Source organism: Columba livia, chromosome 11, assembly GCF_036013475.1.
Source record: "Columba livia isolate bColLiv1 breed racing homer chromosome 11, bColLiv1.pat.W.v2, whole genome shotgun sequence".
NCBI classification, from domain to species: domain Eukaryota; kingdom Metazoa; phylum Chordata; class Aves; order Columbiformes; family Columbidae; genus Columba; species Columba livia.
The window spans coordinates 12,086,396-12,103,227 of NC_088612.1; the positions used below are offsets into that span (position 1 = coordinate 12,086,396).

General features: G+C 43.0%; 2 protein-coding genes across 9 annotated transcripts in view; one reads left to right on the top strand and one right to left on the bottom strand.

Moving 5' to 3' along the window:
* PIAS1 (protein inhibitor of activated STAT 1) overlaps positions 1–6,514 on the top strand; it is a 57,469-nt gene extending 50,955 nt beyond the window's left edge. For 2 of the 7 annotated variants that reach the window (XM_065076791.1, XM_065076790.1), the window contains exons 10-14: positions 491–621; positions 954–1,131; positions 2,033–2,175; positions 2,515–2,552; positions 4,025–6,514. In XM_065076791.1, coding sequence (XP_064932863.1) covers positions 491–621; positions 954–1,131; positions 2,033–2,175; positions 2,515–2,552; positions 4,025–4,321 — 787 coding nt within the window. In that variant the 3' untranslated portion in view covers positions 4,322–6,514. Of the gene's footprint in view, positions 1–490; positions 622–953; positions 1,132–2,032; positions 2,176–2,514; positions 2,553–3,596; positions 3,718–4,024 lie in introns of those variants that run through there. The other 5 variants (XM_065076794.1, XM_005511190.3, XR_010475434.1 and 2 more) reach the window with 4 other exon arrangements.
* A 3,938-nt stretch (positions 6,515–10,452) lies between these two features.
* On the bottom strand, positions 10,453–16,749 carry CALML4 (calmodulin like 4). 2 transcript variants are annotated; one of them, XM_005511188.3, is made up of 5 exons: positions 16,624–16,749; positions 16,486–16,516; positions 14,935–15,075; positions 14,148–14,336; positions 10,453–10,764 (listed from the first exon to the last, which is right to left on the bottom strand). In XM_005511188.3, the coding sequence occupies exons 1-5, from the start codon at positions 16,624–16,626 to the stop codon at positions 10,667–10,669; spliced, it is 462 nt and encodes a 153-aa protein (XP_005511245.1). In that variant the 5' UTR covers positions 16,627–16,749; the 3' UTR covers positions 10,453–10,666. The 2 variants fall into 2 exon arrangements, with proteins under 2 accessions (XP_005511245.1, XP_021155073.1); XM_021299398.2 differs by lacking the exon at positions 14,935–15,075 and having other exon boundaries at positions 16,624–16,733.
* Positions 16,750–16,832: the final 83 nt, after the last annotated feature.

The window sequence follows — 16,832 nt, forward strand, 5'->3', positions numbered from 1 at the left end:
GGGGATGCAGCTCGGAGAAGAGGCTGCAAGTTTAGGTTCCCATGCTCAGCTCTTGTTAGGAGATGTCTGCTTAAAAAAGAGGTTTCAGGAAATACTGGTCCTTAAATACTCAACTGTATGGGCTCCTTTAAGATGTGGGCTTCCTCAGCTAAATATTGTCAAAGATAAATATGGGTAAGAGATTTATTTTTTTTTTAGGTTAGGTCACATTCTTCCTTCATCTTGGGAAATGGAGTTCTGTGTCATGAGCTCTTCAGGATTCAACTCTTGGTTCCTTTAAGTGAATGTGCAGATTTTTATTTTAGATAATAGTTTAAATTTTTCCATTACTCCTATTTATCAAGGAAGCAGATGAGAGAGGGTAAAACAATGAAAGCTTTTGACTCTTTTACACCACTAACTCAAACTTACACTGAGTAATGAGGATATTGGAGGAAAAAAAAAGTTAAGCTCTTTTTGAGGACTGATATTAGATGGTTTTGATTGACAGGTTGTTCATGGAAATCCTGAAGTATTGTACAGACTGTGATGAAATTCAGTTTAAGGAGGATGGATCGTGGGCTCCTATGAGGTCGAAGAAGGAAGTGCAGGAAGTAACTGCATCTTACAACGGAGTTGATGGTAAGTCGTGATTTGGGATGTATGGACAGAATGTCCTGATGTTGAAGTGTTAAGTATTGATGCTCCTTTAACTTTTCATGATGATAATTTTTGCATGTATGTCTGTAGCTTTTAATGATCATTTGTGAGAAAGATGATTTGAGTAATACTTGTTTAAGGCTCACTGTACTTTTTAAATCAATGTTATGTAATTTTGTTTTGTTGTAAGTTGTAAGCTTTATTTATGAAGACATATAATACGCTAATAATTTATGAAGGCATATAATAAGCTGTGTAAGCATATAATAAGCTTGTTGTAAGCTACAGCTTATAATGTCGATTACTTTGTATAGGGTGCATAAGCTCTTCCTTGGAACATCAGGTGTCTTCTCATCAACAGTCAAATAAAAACAAGAAAGTAGAAGTGATTGATTTAACCATTGATAGCTCATCAGATGAAGAGGACGAGGAGCCATCTGCAAAGAGAAGCTGTCCTTCCATCTCTCCAGCGTCACCGTTAAATAATAAGGGGTGAGAATAAAATATGCAGGCCAGTGTGGAGAGGATCTACTCACGATGGAGAGTAGTAACAAATTTCAAGATAAATTCTATGTAGAAAGCTCTGTATTTGGGTTATATCTTGATTTGGTAGTTTATAGCAGATGGATTTGGTCTTGGGTCACAAGGCCTGAAAGGATTGGAATAGCAACTTTGAGTTTAGTGTGTAACACAATACAGTTTTTTAATTGTATTTATACTCCTGTTTGTGAAAATGAGTATAAAATGCTGCAAAAGGTTATGGCTTACAAGTATTTTTTGCAGATCTGGAAAAGTTTTTCTTCTCTAGGGAAATGTGAAAGCAGCAACAGAGAGCAAGCAATGAGAAACATGGGTGTGGTGTGGGAGTGTGTAGGTTTTCCTCGTGGTTACTGCCAGTAGCACAGTAATAACAAATGCTGGAATAACCTGATTGCAGCCAAGCTGTTAATAGCACCTTGTTTGCATAAACATGTAGGGATGAAAACTGAGGCTAAACCAAAGGGATCCTGTTGCTGAACTGATTACTGCTCCAATGGTGTAAATGACTCAGTGATCACGTAGAACTCCTTGAGACCTTTTTGGCTATTTTCCATTGCTAATTACCTTGTAGAGTGTATCTGTTGTGCTGTTACACAGATTTGTACCTTTTTGAGGGCTCCATACAAGACTCATTGAGGCTCTGTAGCATCTTGATGCTTTCTAGTGGAACTTGGAAATTGAGTAGGGGAGTTGTTATTGGGCACTTGTCACAAAGTCCATAATGTGTATTGAGAGGTTGACTTTGAAAACGGGCAAACCCTGCATGGGACAGCAATAGAAATCGTCAAATGCTGTTCTAGCAGTAAAGCCAGGACTATATTTTACATTTGTAACAAGCCTTTATTTCTTCCAGCATTTTAAATTTACCCCATCAAGCATCTCCTGTGTCAAGAACACCAAGCCTTCCTGCTGTTGACACCAGCTACATCAATACGTCACTTATCCAAGACTACAGGCATCCATTCCATATGACACCCATGCCTTACGACTTGCAAGGTGAGCGTCTGACTGTTTGTAGCTGTAAGTACAGCTCTCCAACCAATAACTGCTGTAAAAGGATTTAAACATGCAGTTGTTGGACAGTCCAGTAGTACAAAATATTATTTTGAGGATGAAATGGTGTATTTTTTAAGATAAATAAATATTAGACTAATATCCGGAGTTTTTAAAAGGTTGATATTTTGCAAGCTCTGGTTGTGAAGAGAATCTGAAGTGTTATCAGTATTATGCTGGTTTATTTCAAAAAATAGTGAAAAAATGGGAAGGTGCTTTTTTGTTTTGAGAAGCTTGATTTTTTTTATTTTTCTTTTTCTTTTCCTTTCTGACTCTTCACAGGTTTAGATTTCTTCCCTTTCCTGTCAGGAGACAATCAGGTAAGTGAAAGAAAATCAAGTTATATGACAGATTCTCTTTTCTGAGAAGGACTTGCTGACATGGATGTATAGGCGAGGAAGGAGCAGATGTATGATGTAGGTGTAAACACAGGCAGGCTGCAGCTTTATATCATACACATAGAAACTGTGACCAAACATGAGCATTGTCTAAATAGGGGTGTAGGGTAAGGCATAACAAAACTATTTCAGCTTCCAAGGGTTAAGCTCAGCCACTGTTGTGTTCTGGAATGACCCTCGGCCGTGGCTGAGGCTCCACCAGCCACATCCTTAGTTTTTCAGACCTGAGGTCTGACTTCGACAATCCCCACCACGGGGACTTTTGACAGTCCCTTACACGATTCACGCAGGCAGGGGCAGCTCACTGGTTTTTCTGCGGCTGTGTGCCTGTTCATACCACGTTTTCCACCTTTCTGTAAATACTGAAATGGGCTCTTCCAGTTTAGTGAACTAAGCAGGTTATTCTCAAAAGGAATCTGGGTTTGCAAGTCCTCCCACTTGATCACTTTTCCTTCTGTGCCTCCAAGAAAAGAAGAGGGGCTGGGGTGGCTCACCTGCCCTCTGTCTCTTTATGTCTGGTCTGCAATATCAAGCAGGAGAATTGCACTAAATGTAGAGGGATACTTTCATATCTTGATTAAGACTAGAGCCTGCACAGTAGAATTTGCATTCAGAAAAGCTATCTTGAAATTCAGTAGAACATAGATAGGAGAATTATTCTGAAACAAGTAGTGCAGAAGTCTAGTGGGGCACTGATGTGACATAATTATACTAGTACATACATACAGGGGCACAAGGCTGAAGAGCCTGCTTGGGTGTTTCATTGTAGTGGAAAGAAACATCCAGAGCAAAATGATCCTACAGAGACATTGTATTTAAAATCCGATTCTTGATAGCTGAAGTTCTTGGCTTTCAGGGACTGCCCAGCAGAGAGTATAACTTGGGACAGCCCTTGCTGCCGTCTGATGGGACTACGTGTGCGATTTCTAAATGCATTTTTCACAGCAATTTGCTTTCCTCCACCAGCAGTGATTAGCACATAGTTTCACCAGCTGTGGTTGGTCTGTGACTGCTGAGCGGAGGAGAGGGATGGCAAAATGTTTCTTTGAATTTTGGGGCATTTTTCCACCAAGGATTTTTTTAAGAGGTAAAAGAGTGCTGCTTCTTGCCGTTTCTTACCAGTTGGGGTGTCTTGCGATACTGTTGCCTTTCTAGTGTTTGCTTTTACTAATACTAGTATTTCCAATTTCTTTTGACTTCAGAAAGCAGGGGCTGCAGAGGTAAAAGTTCACTGCATCGGTCCACTTACCTTGCAGAAAGGTTGAGTAGATGAGCTGGTGTGAAATCCAGAAGGTGTCAGAGCTTTAGCTTATAAATACCTTCTTTTGTGCTGCTCTGAATCAAAACTCCAGTGTCTGAAATGTAACTTGAAAATGTTGTTTTTTCCCCCCCAGCATTACAGCACATCCCTTCTTGCCGCTGCAGCCGCGGCAGTTTCTGCATCAGATGATCAAGAACTTTTACACTCTCGTTTTTTCCCATACACTTCATCTCAGATGTTTCTCGATCAGCTAAATGCGGGAGGAAGCAGTTCTCTGCCAGCCACAAATGGTAGCAATAGTGGCAGTAACAGCAGTCTTGTTTCCTCCAACAGCCTGCGAGAGAATCATGGTCATCCAGTTGCAAGTAGGAGCAGCACGGACACGGCGTCTATCTTTGGTATCATACCAGACATTATTTCATTGGACTGATTTTTTTTTTGGTTGGGTTTTTTTTTCGGAGAAAACGAACTCGTCGGAGGAAATCTTTGTGCTTGGTTTTACTTTATGTTAGAAACATAGACGAGTGGTTTTTTGTTTGTTTGGTTTTTTTTCCTTTTTTAGGGAAAAAAAAATTTATGTGTACAGAGAACAGAAGTATATTTTCAGTTTTACTTTTGTATATAAACCTAAGATGGCCTCACTGGGAAAAAAATAAGGAAAAAACAAAAAAAAAATAACAAAAACAAGGCGCTTCAGTTCATTTTTATGGATGTTGAAGATTTTACACCTGTGCATTTGTCATATGAGTTACTTTTTTCCCTCTGTAGTTTGGACACAAATGGCATTATTTTCTTCACAGTAACATAAACAGGAAAGGAGCTGAACTTCTGAAGTTCAGACTTGTGAGAGGGTTTTTTTTTCTCCTCTTGGAGGCATTTACCTCTGGTGGAATCCAGTTGCCCCATCCCATATTTAGTGTGGATTTTATTATGCTTAAAGCAGAATAAACCCTACGCAAACTATTCCTCTGCTTGCAGGACATAGTCTTTCAGGAGTGGGTTTGGTTTTTTGGGGTTTTTTTTTTTGGTCATTTCTGGTTCTACATGAGCCTCTATTCAGATGATTTTTTTTTAAACTCCATGCTTTCATCAAGCATGTTGCAGGCTCGTTAGTGTACCAATTATTCTTGAGGGCCAGACTCAATAAAATCTCAGGCTGAGGATTTACTTGGCTGTGCTTCTGTGGGACAAGACAGAGAAATTTTATAGAATCTAGCCCCAAATACAAGCATTGATGCATTGGACTGTAGGCTGTTGTTTCTACGAACTTACTATGAAATCCTTTTAAAGTAATGTAAGATCCTAATCAGCAAATTATTAAGCATGTGTCAGTTTTAACTTTGTGGAACTGCTTGTGCTTTCAAGTCAGCCATGCGTGTATAAACGGCCTGTTGAACTGAGGCCTATCTCATTCTGTCTGGAGAAACCTCCTTTTAGCCGCAGTAGATCAAATTTCTGCTTAAAAGTGAACTTGTCAACAAAAAGTAGAAAATACAAATTCCAACACACACTATTGCATGGTTTGTGCAGCTGATAATGGTCTTGGTACAATGTCTGCTGAGTTCACATTCATCAAAATTAATATTAAATGTTCAATGTGAGTCTCTTAAACCAAAAACCAACCCAATAAAAAAGCCTGATCCTGTAGCCCATACACTCAAACATATTCCTACCTACTGAAGTTTCTTGAGGTAGCGAGCTTTAAAGTCCAGTTTTCTCATTTGGCCTTGTAATAATTTTCATTTCCCCGATGTTTCAGTACGCTTATGTTGAACGTTGAGCCATACTTCCTGGTTTCTTTTCTCCCTCCTTTTTTTTTCTTTCTTTTTTCTTTTTTTTAAGTGGTGCATGACATAGGAAAATGTTGTTTTAGAACTGGTGGGTCACTTGGGCTGATCCGTTCTTACTCAAGAGTGAAATGTGTAAATAGCCGGAATGCAGTTTTTCAGGAGATTCTTTAAAGTAAGAGAAGGGGGAGGGAAGGAAGTGATTCTCTTGTGTCCCAAAGTCCATGTCAGAGAGAGTAAATATTTCCTCTGATGTGAAAAATATTTTTATAACTGGTTGAAAGTGCAGGTAACAAGTTTATCAGAAAGAGAGAGTAAGGAATACTGAAATTAGCAGATTCTTGTCTGAATTTTTAATGTCCAAACCTGTTGATCGCAGCTAGTTGCTTTGAGCATTGACAAGGGCCACCTTTTGCCTATGAAGTTGTCTCAAAATCTTGCATTGATTAAAAAAGAAAAAAAAAAGGAAAAAAAAAAAAAAAGGAAAAAAGGAAAAAAAAATCTTTAATCCAAGTAGCATTAGGTATTGCTGTATGATCAGTCGTATGGTGATTTGAAAGGTTCACATTATGTGGCATCAAAATCGTTTTTAGTGTTTTTACAGCATCCCTCTGCCACTAAATAGTTGACTTGAATTTTGAAAACAAATGTTTGTGTTTATATGTATATGTGTGTGTATATATGTATTTATAGATCTGTGTGTGTGAGTTAAAAGTGAGTTAAATAGTTTTTCCCATGCATGTGTATTTCATACATATCTGGCTGATATATATATTTCACCATACACCAATTTTATAATTTATTAAATGTCAGTTAATAAATAAAAGGATAGAAAATGGGAAATACTTATTTTTTAAACTCAGTCTGATTTTGAAGTGATTAAACCTACACTAGGAATATATCTCAGACATTTTAGTCGTGAATACTAACCTGGTAACTTCAGAGCATATGCTTTGCTGTACTACCGCCTGTAAACCTGGAGTACGGCCGCCATCCGTGTCACTGGGGGCGCGTGTCCCGGCTCCTGAAACGCCTCCGAGGAATTCGGGAGAGCTTGTGGCTGTTCCACCGACCGTCGTGGCAACGTTTCCACTGACTGTATTGTTACCGATGGCCCAACGAGCAGCTTATGTCGCTTTTGACCATGGTGTTAAAATGTTGTTAATTCACATCTAAAACGAGACGTGGCGAGTGTGTGGTGACGCAGAACCTGGCATCTCTGTGCCTGGCGTAGCTTTTGGAAGGTGAGGTCGGCTGATGACGTCTTCCATTTCCTCCCGAGTGACCCTGAAGGGAAGGAAGGCTGTTCACTTCACCCTCATTGTGGTTTTTTTTTTAGCCTCATTGCTCTACAAAGAAGGGACAGAAAATGTTCTTAAATCCTCCTTTGTGGTATTAATCCCATATGCTTTGTGAGTATTCCTGTTTCACGCTCGGGTGTTGTTTATAGCTGATAATTCTCTGTGCCTCTGACCACGGTTAACATTGCTTGGTAGAAGTCTCAGTCTGAGTTTTTGATAAGTGCCCTGCCAATGTCACTCCCAAACTCAAATTTCCCTTAATTCGCTTCCAATCAAAGGTGCAGTGAAGCATCCCAGGTGGCCAGGCCGGTGGCACGGCTCCGCGCACGGCACATTGCCGAGTTCTGTCACCCTCAGCCTAGTGCTCTCTTGTCCTCAGGTCCTTCCGCCGGAGGCGAGAGTGCACGCACACGTGTAACATATAGCGCCGTGCATGACATATGTTCACACACCAACACAAGCACATGGCCACGGTGGGGAGCAGGGCAGCCATGGCTTCGCGTTGCTCAGGAGTGCATTACTGCTGCATCCTTTAGATGAGGAAATACCGTAATTATGCCATGCGTAATTATGCCATGCGTTAAAAACTTGTATAGCGCTTCCATCATGACAGCAGTTCCAGGCTGTCCCCTTCCTCTCCAGGGCAGGGATTTGATGGGCCTTACAGGGACAGGATGACGTACATTGTCGTTGGACTCTCTTGGACCTGCCTCCCAGCACAGAGCGAAGGACTGTGAGAACGTTTTGCAAATTAATTCTTTGTTGCAGTTTAACATTTCAGGGTTTTAAGCACATTTTTAAACGGAAAGGATATTGTTTTGTCAGAGTAACTGGGTTCTTGTTTTTCTTCTTCCTTTTTTATTTTTTAACAGAACTTAGATTTCTAACAAGGGAAAATTGCTGGTGGTCCCCAAAAGTGCTGCTGTTAATTGTTTTAATTAACAAAGGGAAAAATGTATATAAGCAGAATATTAAAAATACCATTAATTCCATGAATTTAAATCTGTCATTCATTGCCTTAAAACTTTCTCTTAGTTTCCATGCGGCATGCCAAACCAGTAAATGGCTTTTAAAAAATGTATAGTAGACCAATGTCAGTTTGTATAAAAGTACCAAGTGAAAATATTTATTATATGCATTGCAAAAAAAAAAAAAAATGGTTTACCTATTGAATGTTACCTGTTTATGTAGAAATCTTTAGATGTAATAAAAAGCATTCAGTTACGTTGTGTTTCCTGGGGGAAACAAAAAGGGGGAGGGGAAAGGAGGGTGTGAGAGTTGCAAAGGTCCCCTTGGAACTAAATGCTTTGCTTCTATATGTTGGTTTTTGTTTGTTTGGGTTTTTTTTTGTGACATGGAGTGTCTCTCACTTGTCTCTCCAAGCTCTAACAATGCTGCTTTGTTTTGCGAACGTGTGTGGAGTGTTTTCCTTTTTGCTGGCTTTTCTTTGGGCAGTGGTTTCGATACAGATGCGTTCTGAAGTGATGCAAAGTGATTTCGAGCTGATCAGTCCTTATAACATCCAAGCTTTTATATCGCCTGCAGCTGAAAGGATTTGATAACTTCTCTGGTCAATAGGGGAGAATTAAGCCATCTATTGGATCGGTTGTAACTTGGCTATTGATGCATATTGGAAACAAATGCTTCAAAATGAACTCCTTGTTTCATAAGCTAATTACACTCAAAGCAAATGAGGTTTTTGCTTCTTGCGTCCATCACTGGTGTGGACACTGACCTCCGAAAGGCACAGGTGGGCAAAGGCTCGGAATCAAGGTAGGTGGGGGTTTAGTCCCAATATTGAGATTAACCTTGAATGGTGGGAAGAGAAAAGGGAAATCCTCTCTTCTGCTGATAGCTGGAACCTGTTCTTGGTTTTTGTTGTCAATCTCCTCTGTATTTCACTGCTGTTTTTCTGGAGTGTTGTCCGAGTGCTCAGCTGCTTGTAACTCTCTATTTTTTGGAGAAACAAGGTTTTTCTGTTTTATTTTCTATCCGTGGAGTAGGAAGAGCTAACGTAAGAAGGCAGAGGTGTGGTCGGAAGTTTGACATTAAGCAAAGTTCATTTCCCCATGACGTGTGGTCCTTTGCTGTTCACAGGGCCCCGGGTTAGTGTCTTGGACTTGTGAGAAGCACGGGCTCTGAATCGGGGAAGTTTGGGCACAAAACTGGCATTTGTCGAAAAGATTAATCCTGGATCCACTTCCATTTCTTGCATGATATTCAGCATATCATTTTGTGCTTTTTTTATCTCCTGTAGTAGTATTCCATGAGAATAATCCCTGCTTTACCCTTATAGAGACACTGCTACTGATTTGAGACCTGGGGGGTTCAGCTGGAGAACAGGAGCTGAGGGGAGACCTTCTGATCTCTGAACTGCCTGATAGGAGCTTGGAGCCGGGGGGGTCGGGCTCTGCTCCCCAGGAACAAGCGCCAGGACCAGAGGAAATGGCCTCAAGTTGCACCAGGGGAGGTTGAGGTTGGATCTGGGGAACAATTTCTTCCCCAAAGGGCTGTCAGGCATTGGAACAGGCTGCCCAGGGCAGTGGTGGAGTCACCATCCCTGGAGGGGTTGAACAGACGGAGATGAGGTTCTCAGGGACATGGGGCAGTGCCAGGGGTGGGGAATGGTTGACTCGATGGTCTTGAGGGGCTTTTCCAACCAAAATGATTCTGTCATTCTGTGTTGTCCTAAATTTCATACACGAGTCTCTGTACCTTAGCTAAGGTTGCCAAGATACAGGTGGAATAAGATCAGTAGCGATTGCTCTGGGTTACACTGGTTTTAATCAGTCTAAAATCAAGAGAGATGTTTTTTGGTTTGGTTTTGGTTTTTTTCTGTTGTAGAGGCTGAATTTTCCTGGCCCCTGTTTTTCCCTGCCAGGAATACGTTCCAGGCAGCTAGCCCAGAACTTGGCGACAGATCCATTTACCAAGTACAACATTTTCCATGTGTTGCCTCAAAACGCAGGAGCACCGTAGCTGCAGAGAGACTTGATGTTGCAAAATACTGCACCTTAATAAATGATGTGGCAGAAGTTCAGCAATTCATCTTGTGTGCTGAAGGCACGAAAAATGAGGAGGAACAAGACAGCAATCATAGACTGTTCCTGTGCATGGAGACGTGGGTTTGTCCTCTGCAGCCAGTGAGCATCACTTGATGGGGCGAGGTGGAGAATCTCTTGTCGGATTGTACCACGGATCCAAGGAATTCCAGGGAATTGTGTGTAGTTATAGTAAATTTACCACCGTTGTGAGATAATGGAGCTCCATGGGGAATCTTGGTTCTGCACAAAGAACCGTGTCTGGGTGTAGGTGTGTGGGAACAGCAAATGCTCATGGGGGATGGTGACTTCTTGGAACGAAGTCACTGCGAGACCTTAATTGCAAATTATAATTCATGCTGCAATCTAGACTTCAATGCATTTTCAAAATAAGAATCATTTTTTTAAATGCATGATGCATGTTACACAAGGGAATGTTACAATCAATTTATTTAAATGACAGAGAACTCACATTTTGTGACATTTCTCCAGAAACAGGGTGAGAACCTGTGTAAGCACTATCATCAAGGCAAAAGAAGGATTTTTAAAGGCAAATGATGATTCCAGAGTCCAAGTAATAAATGGGGAAAAAAAGAAGTTGAAAACATTTCAGGTCCTGCTCTTATCAAATCTCTTCATTCGAATTTCAGTAATCGACTGCAGGAAGACAAATGACGCGGACAAGTTCTTCATATTTTATTGTCCCATTTGGTCCAACTTTGGCTTCTTTTAGCAGGTCATCAACTGAAAAAAAAAAAAAAAAAAAAGAAAATCTGAATTTGGTTTATATTAGGGGTGTTGTGATCTTCAAAAGAGGAGCAATGCAGGATTTGAGTTTGCAAATAATTTTTGTTAGAAGTAGTAACTTCTGGGGTCGGTTGGAGGTGCCACCCAGATTGTTGTTTTAATGTAGCGTCAGTTAGCACTGTGATTTCCATGTCTAGCTTTCTGAGGCAGAGATGTCCATCTTCGAGTTCCACATGGAAAAGATTCACAAACTGAGTCCAAATCAGCTTTTAATTGCTTTTGATAGGAACGTCTTATTTGGTTTGATCAGCAAACCTGTTCCCTATTCGATTTAGACAAAACTAAGTGCTCTTTCAGATGATGTACCCAACTTGAAGTAGATTTGCCTGACTTTTGTAAATATTGTTGGGCCTTTAGTGTTTGAGGGTGAAGTTTATCTGCTCAGCTGGATCTTTCACTGAAAATGCTTCTGAAGAAGCAGTAACAGTGTGGTTGGCACCTGGCACTGGTGATGGTCTCATCCCAGCTTTGGGAACACTGTGATGGTGACAACAGTTATCTGATTTACAATGCTCTCTTTTGTACAGGCTACACCATTAAAGGGTATTTTTTACTGTCAAATAATGTCAATAAAATAGAAGTATATAAGAAATGAGACACAGAAAAGTAATGTGAAAAGTTGCTGAATAAGGCTGCTCCTGGGAATTCCACTGCATCTTTGGGTGACAGGAGAGGAGGTGAATTCTTTACCATCACATATGGTGGGTGGATGCCAAAACAAACATCAGAGAAACCCAGCACCTTTTTTTGACAATGTTTTGGGCAGCAGTTTCCTTCGATAAGGTACCTCCCACAGTCCAGACGAGTTTTGTGCTGGTGTATTTGCTGGTGTGATGTTGTTCACAAGCGTGTTGCTGTTTTCCTTTGTGCTGGCAGCCCCGGCCCGTGGTGGGATGTTCTGCAGAGCGATGGGGCGGGGGGTCTGTTGGGGGAAAAGCTATTGGGTTGTGGACCTTCCTTGATTGGGTGTTACTTTATTAGGTTCAGATTGGATCTTGGGAACAGTTTCTTCTGGGAAAGGGCTGTTGGGCATTGGAACAGGCTGCCCAGGGCAGTGCTGGAGTCACCATCCTTGGAGGGGTTGAACAGACGGAGATGAGGTTCTCAGGGACATGGGGCAGTACCAGGGGCGGGTTAATGGTTTGACTCAATGGTCTTGAGGGTCTTTTCCAACCAAAATGATTCCATGATTCTAGGTGTTCAGAGCCCCTCAATAACCACTGAAATGGTTTAACCATAGCTGTGTGCTAATTTCCAGTCCTCCATCATCCTGTGCCCGTGTGGACTGGAGTCCCTGGCTGGGCAGAGCTCGGGTTTCTCCCCTCTGCGATGGGTGAGGGCAGGTCAGTGCATCCTAGTCAGTGTTTCTGCTCGTGAGCTACTCACCTGAGGTTACCAGGACTGAGGTTACCAGGATGGTTGTCCAGCCTGAACGAGTGGTGGTTTAAATAGGACTCCAAGTAATCCTGGAGCACAGAATAATGTGGCTTTGCAGTTGCCAGTTGTGAAATCCAGGGGGAAGGTCATTGGAAGTGGAGGGTTTAGGGGGAAAAAAACTGTTTAAATAGTTGTGGAAGGTCTCTATGAGCAGCGTAACCTGTTTCCTCTCTCTGCTGTTCATATAGATCTGGAATGAGATTGTTTCTTCCCGTTTTTAGTCAGGTATCGGTCTATATAGGGGTAAGTGCAGCCCCTGTGGAAGCTGCTGGAGGACGATTTGTTTTCAGCGAGGGGTAAATAAGGGGCTATTGTGAGAACTGCTGTTCTGGAAGGTAAGTAACAGGCCTTTTTTTCCAGGAGATCTAATCCTCCTTTCAAGAAGAATACCCTGATGGTAATCAAATACCTCCAAGGACATACATTACAAAAAGCAAAATTCTAGAACATTTTAAAATAACACAAGAAAAATATGTCAATTCTCATTTGGTAAAAATACATTGAATTAAAATGAAGTGAAGGCTTTTCTGGAGCAACTGTAAATGAAGGTATGAGCCAGTAGTTACCGAACAATCGCAGATGCTGGTGAAATTGAGTCTGTTCTGGTATCAAATATTTACAGTGGCTTTGTGAGGTGCAGTTCAGTGTGTCAAGCCAAAGGGGGAATTTCTTGCTGAGAAGCATCACTTTCTACGTTAGGATCTCTAGTGCCTTGTGACAAGCTGTGGGTAGATGTGCAGCCAGCATACCGAAGTACTGGGAAATCCCTCCGCACCTCCCAAATTTTTATAGAACAGTTCTTGCCAGAATGCCTTTAATTAACGTCTCCATGTCTTCACTGTTTGTTCAGCTCTCATAGTAGCTCTGAAGGTGTTTTCAGATGTAAATTAATGAACTATTATTCCAGTTACGCAATTGATGAAAACACTTGGAAGAAATGCCTTGTTGGGGTATCACTCATAAAGCTGGTGATGGCAATTGGACTGACCAATGTTGCTCTGATTAAATTCTACTTTAACATTAGAAATGACAGTTCTTACACGCTCAAGTTGCCTAATGGGGTCTGTACAAACCTCATAACCCTGATAAAACTCATTCCTTGCCTGTATCAGACTGGTGGTGGGTTTTTCTAGTGCTGTTTTTGGCAGTAATTGAACAATTCAAAAGCTCCAGAGCTTGGTCCCTGCAGCTCTGCAAGAGCTGGAGAAGCCACAGGTGATGTGGTTTGAAGCAAGGAGGGGACAGGGACAGGACCCCCTGTCCCCAGGGCTGACGGGCATTGGGGTGTGCAGAGTCTGCCCCCGCTCCTGCAGCCTCTGAAAGCTGGAAAAGTTTGCAAGCGCTTAAAAAGTTTATATATTATGTACATTGTTTACATAATATGTACATAAAATGCCCAAGGCAAAATCAGCTGTCTCAAAGGTCTTGATCATTTTTAGCTTCCTAGAAATTCCCTTCAATTGTGTCCCTTGGAGGCAAATTTCTGACAAAAAGGGCATGTTGGGGTTTTTTTTCTTTATTAATTAAGATTGCTTTTTGAAAAGTCCTCCCTCTTCCCGATTGCGTTGGCCACAGAGCTCTTGGGAAACCCCCAGTGCCTGGTGTGCTCTGCGGAGCGTCCCTGCAGCTGGGGGACTGATGCTGTCGGGGGCCCTTGGTGGGACAGATGCTCACTTCATAAATACAGCAAAGCATCTCAGGGTGAAAAATCGTCATTCGGGAAATGACTTGAGAAACGGTCTCTTGGTTACCAGGCAGCTGGTTTACTTCTGCAAAGCGCAGAACCTCTGCTTGGCCATCCCAGACTGACTACGGAGAGAAATCAGGAAGGGAAGAAGAAGAAGATGGGGCAGCATTTGGTATGTTTTTGTTTTACAAAATACCTTCTTCCTCGGAAAGCTTTTCTCCAAGTCTTGTGAGTTTGGCTCTCAGCTCTGAGGCGGTGATAACACCTTTCTTCTGCCTGTCGATCATGGACAAGGCTGTCAGGATTTCCTTCTCGGGTTCCTCCTGCTTCATCTGCCTGTACATTATATTCAGGAAAGTGGAGAAATCCAACTCTGCATTTCTGTCTGGGAAAAAGAAGGGCAGATTCTTTAGGAATGGCTCAGTTTTGTAGTCTGGATCCAGACCTAAGCATCCCCTTTGTCTCCCCGGCCCAGTTCCCCTTCTGGGGCATCTTCTCCCTTTTGCCTGACTCTTGTCTGGACCAGGGTGGGCCATTCCCAGGGCTTTCTCCTGACCCAAAACCCCATTTATAGCTTTGCCAGATTTGTGCTCTGAAACCCCTGTGTACAGAATTTTTAATCCAGCCCACTTATTCTTCTTTGGTCTTTGTGCTGTGTTTTGAATTTATTTATACATATCTGCAGATGAATCTCTTTCCTCAAAATCCATAATCAATATGGGTGCATTCTGCTGCTCTTGAAGCTTTTATTTTTTTAACGGCACCATTTTAGTCCGTGTGCTGGATTGTCTTTGTTCAGAGTCTCACGCATCAGACCAGGTTTTGGTGGCTGCTCTTGGTTATGCTGCGGTTTTACCTGAGAGTCAATGTCATCTGCTGGGCTCCAGGCAGCCTCCCTGTCTTTGCACGCAGTCTGGCCGCAGAAAAGTTGAATTTTTCCAACCGTAATCCAGTGTGTTTTATTGATGTGCTACTTTCCTTACCGATCCTGTGCAGGTGCAGGTGTCTCTGCACCTCTCCCGGTGTTGGGCTGGCTCCCAGGCTCCGCATCACGGCCATCAGGTCCGAGGCTTTTATCTTGCCTTTTTGTTTCTTGTCGTACAGGGAAAAACATTCCTTGAACTCTAATTAAAAACCAAAACTCTCTGTTATGCCATGTGAGAATACATTGATCTACCAGTGACGTTTCTTCTCCCATTGCCCAGTCAGGAGGTGTTGGTCTGGATCCAGCGGGGATTTTGTGTCCGGTTGGGGTGTCTTGTTTCAAGGGTGATGGACAGTGGGGGAGGACCCTGGGTTAGGTGCCAAGGGCAATTAAAACCCAGGCTTGTGAAGAGCTGAGCTAATTGGGGTCCTTCAGCCTAATGAAGCAACTCTGCAAGCAGAATCTGGCTTCCAAATATGTAAAATACTGTTAAAAAGCATTTTTTCTCTGCCTTCCTGGGGGTAGGAGAGGATGCTGAAGGGATGAGCCTTAAGGAGCGGTGGGGGATGCTGGTTTGGGCTGTGCAGGGTCTGGCTCTTGCCCCGGGTCACCGTCTGGATTTTAATAACAGATAAAAGAACTGATAATGTCGCATTTGGCAGCCTGAGTGCTGCTGGCTGCTGAGCCTCTGCCTGCGCCATCCCGTCCCCTGCAGCATCTCCCGCCGTCCTCCCCCTCCCACACCCGTTTGCGGTTTTCAGATAAATAAAGCAGGGTTGCAGCTGACCTACATAGGCCTGCCTGCCCTCCTCCTGCCTTCCCGCTCCTCCTCGATGCTAATGGGCAAGCTGGGAGCGTGGGGACTGTCCAGCCAGGGAAATAAATATTAGATCATTCTGTTGTGGTGCAGTCACCCCCCTCTTCATCCTCTCTGTCCCTAAATCTTATTGCCAGATGGGTGCTGGGTGTCCCGGGGGTGCCCCGGCCGCCTCAGTCCCGCAGAGCTGCTGAGCCCAAGGGCGCTGCAGATTAACAGATTTGCAATAATACTCTTATTTCAGCTTTCTTCTGCCATTCTCACAGCAAACCCTTCCTTGTTCCAGTGTGAGGCAGCGCTCCCCTGTCCCAGGCAGAGCACCCGTGCCTCACAAATGAGGATTTGTATATCCCGCACCCACATTCCTCCTCTTCCTCCCTGCCTTTCTCCCATCATATGTGAAACCTCCAGTATTGCAAATCGTCCTCTGAAATTTCTCCTGCTCCCTGCTGGTCTGGCCAGGGCTGACGTGGGGCTGGGAGGTTGGTGGTTAATCTCTGCTGGTCTTAACCCAGCGTGCGGGTCTGTGGGTGGTCTCAGCTCCCAGCCTGTGCCCAGCACTGTCCTCACAAAACCGGGGAGATCTCTCTGGTTTCAGAGCAAGAGGGTCCCCTGGAGAGCTGGGAGGAGGGCAGGTGGGAGAGCACAAGCCCAGATCAAGACACTTTTGAGGGAAATGCCATTTATATTTATACATAAATATATGTATATATATTTATGTATAAATTTGTAAGCCGATTTTGCTAATTAAAAAAAGAAAAGAAAAGAAAACCAGAAGAAAACTGTACGTACCATTAATTTGATCCTGGGACAGAAATTTTGCCTGTAACATGAAGGGGGAAGGAGAAGGAAAGAAAAGAGAACAGCTTTAAAATCTGGATGGGGGGAGCAGGGGTGAGCAGTTCGTATCAGCCGAAATGCTTCACTCACCATTATTTTGGGGGCCCTTCCTTGTGTTTGACGCTGCCGGTTGGGATCCGGAGGCGTTTGCTGCTACTTTTTCTGTTGGGCTAAAGTCCGCCAGCGCGGGGTGGAGTGCAGCCGGGCTGTAATAAATACCCGTAGCTATGGCTACGAGACCTGATCCCTGCGGGGCTGGATCCGCTGCCAGTGGGGACAAGGGACCCCGAGCGGCAATG

What these genes read in the sequence shown, in the direction of transcription:
- CALML4 (XM_005511188.3), bottom strand. An exon ending in CCTGCACCTGCACAGGATCG is followed by an intron (nt 14,337 to 14,934) that starts GTAAGGAAAGTA and finishes TCTTTTTCCCAG; the next exon opens with ACAGAAATGCAGAGTTGGAT. An exon ending in AAAGCTTTCCGAGGAAGAAG is followed by an intron (nt 10,765 to 14,147) that starts GTATTTTGTAAA and finishes TTTTTTTTTCAG; the next exon opens with TTGATGACCTGCTAAAAGAA.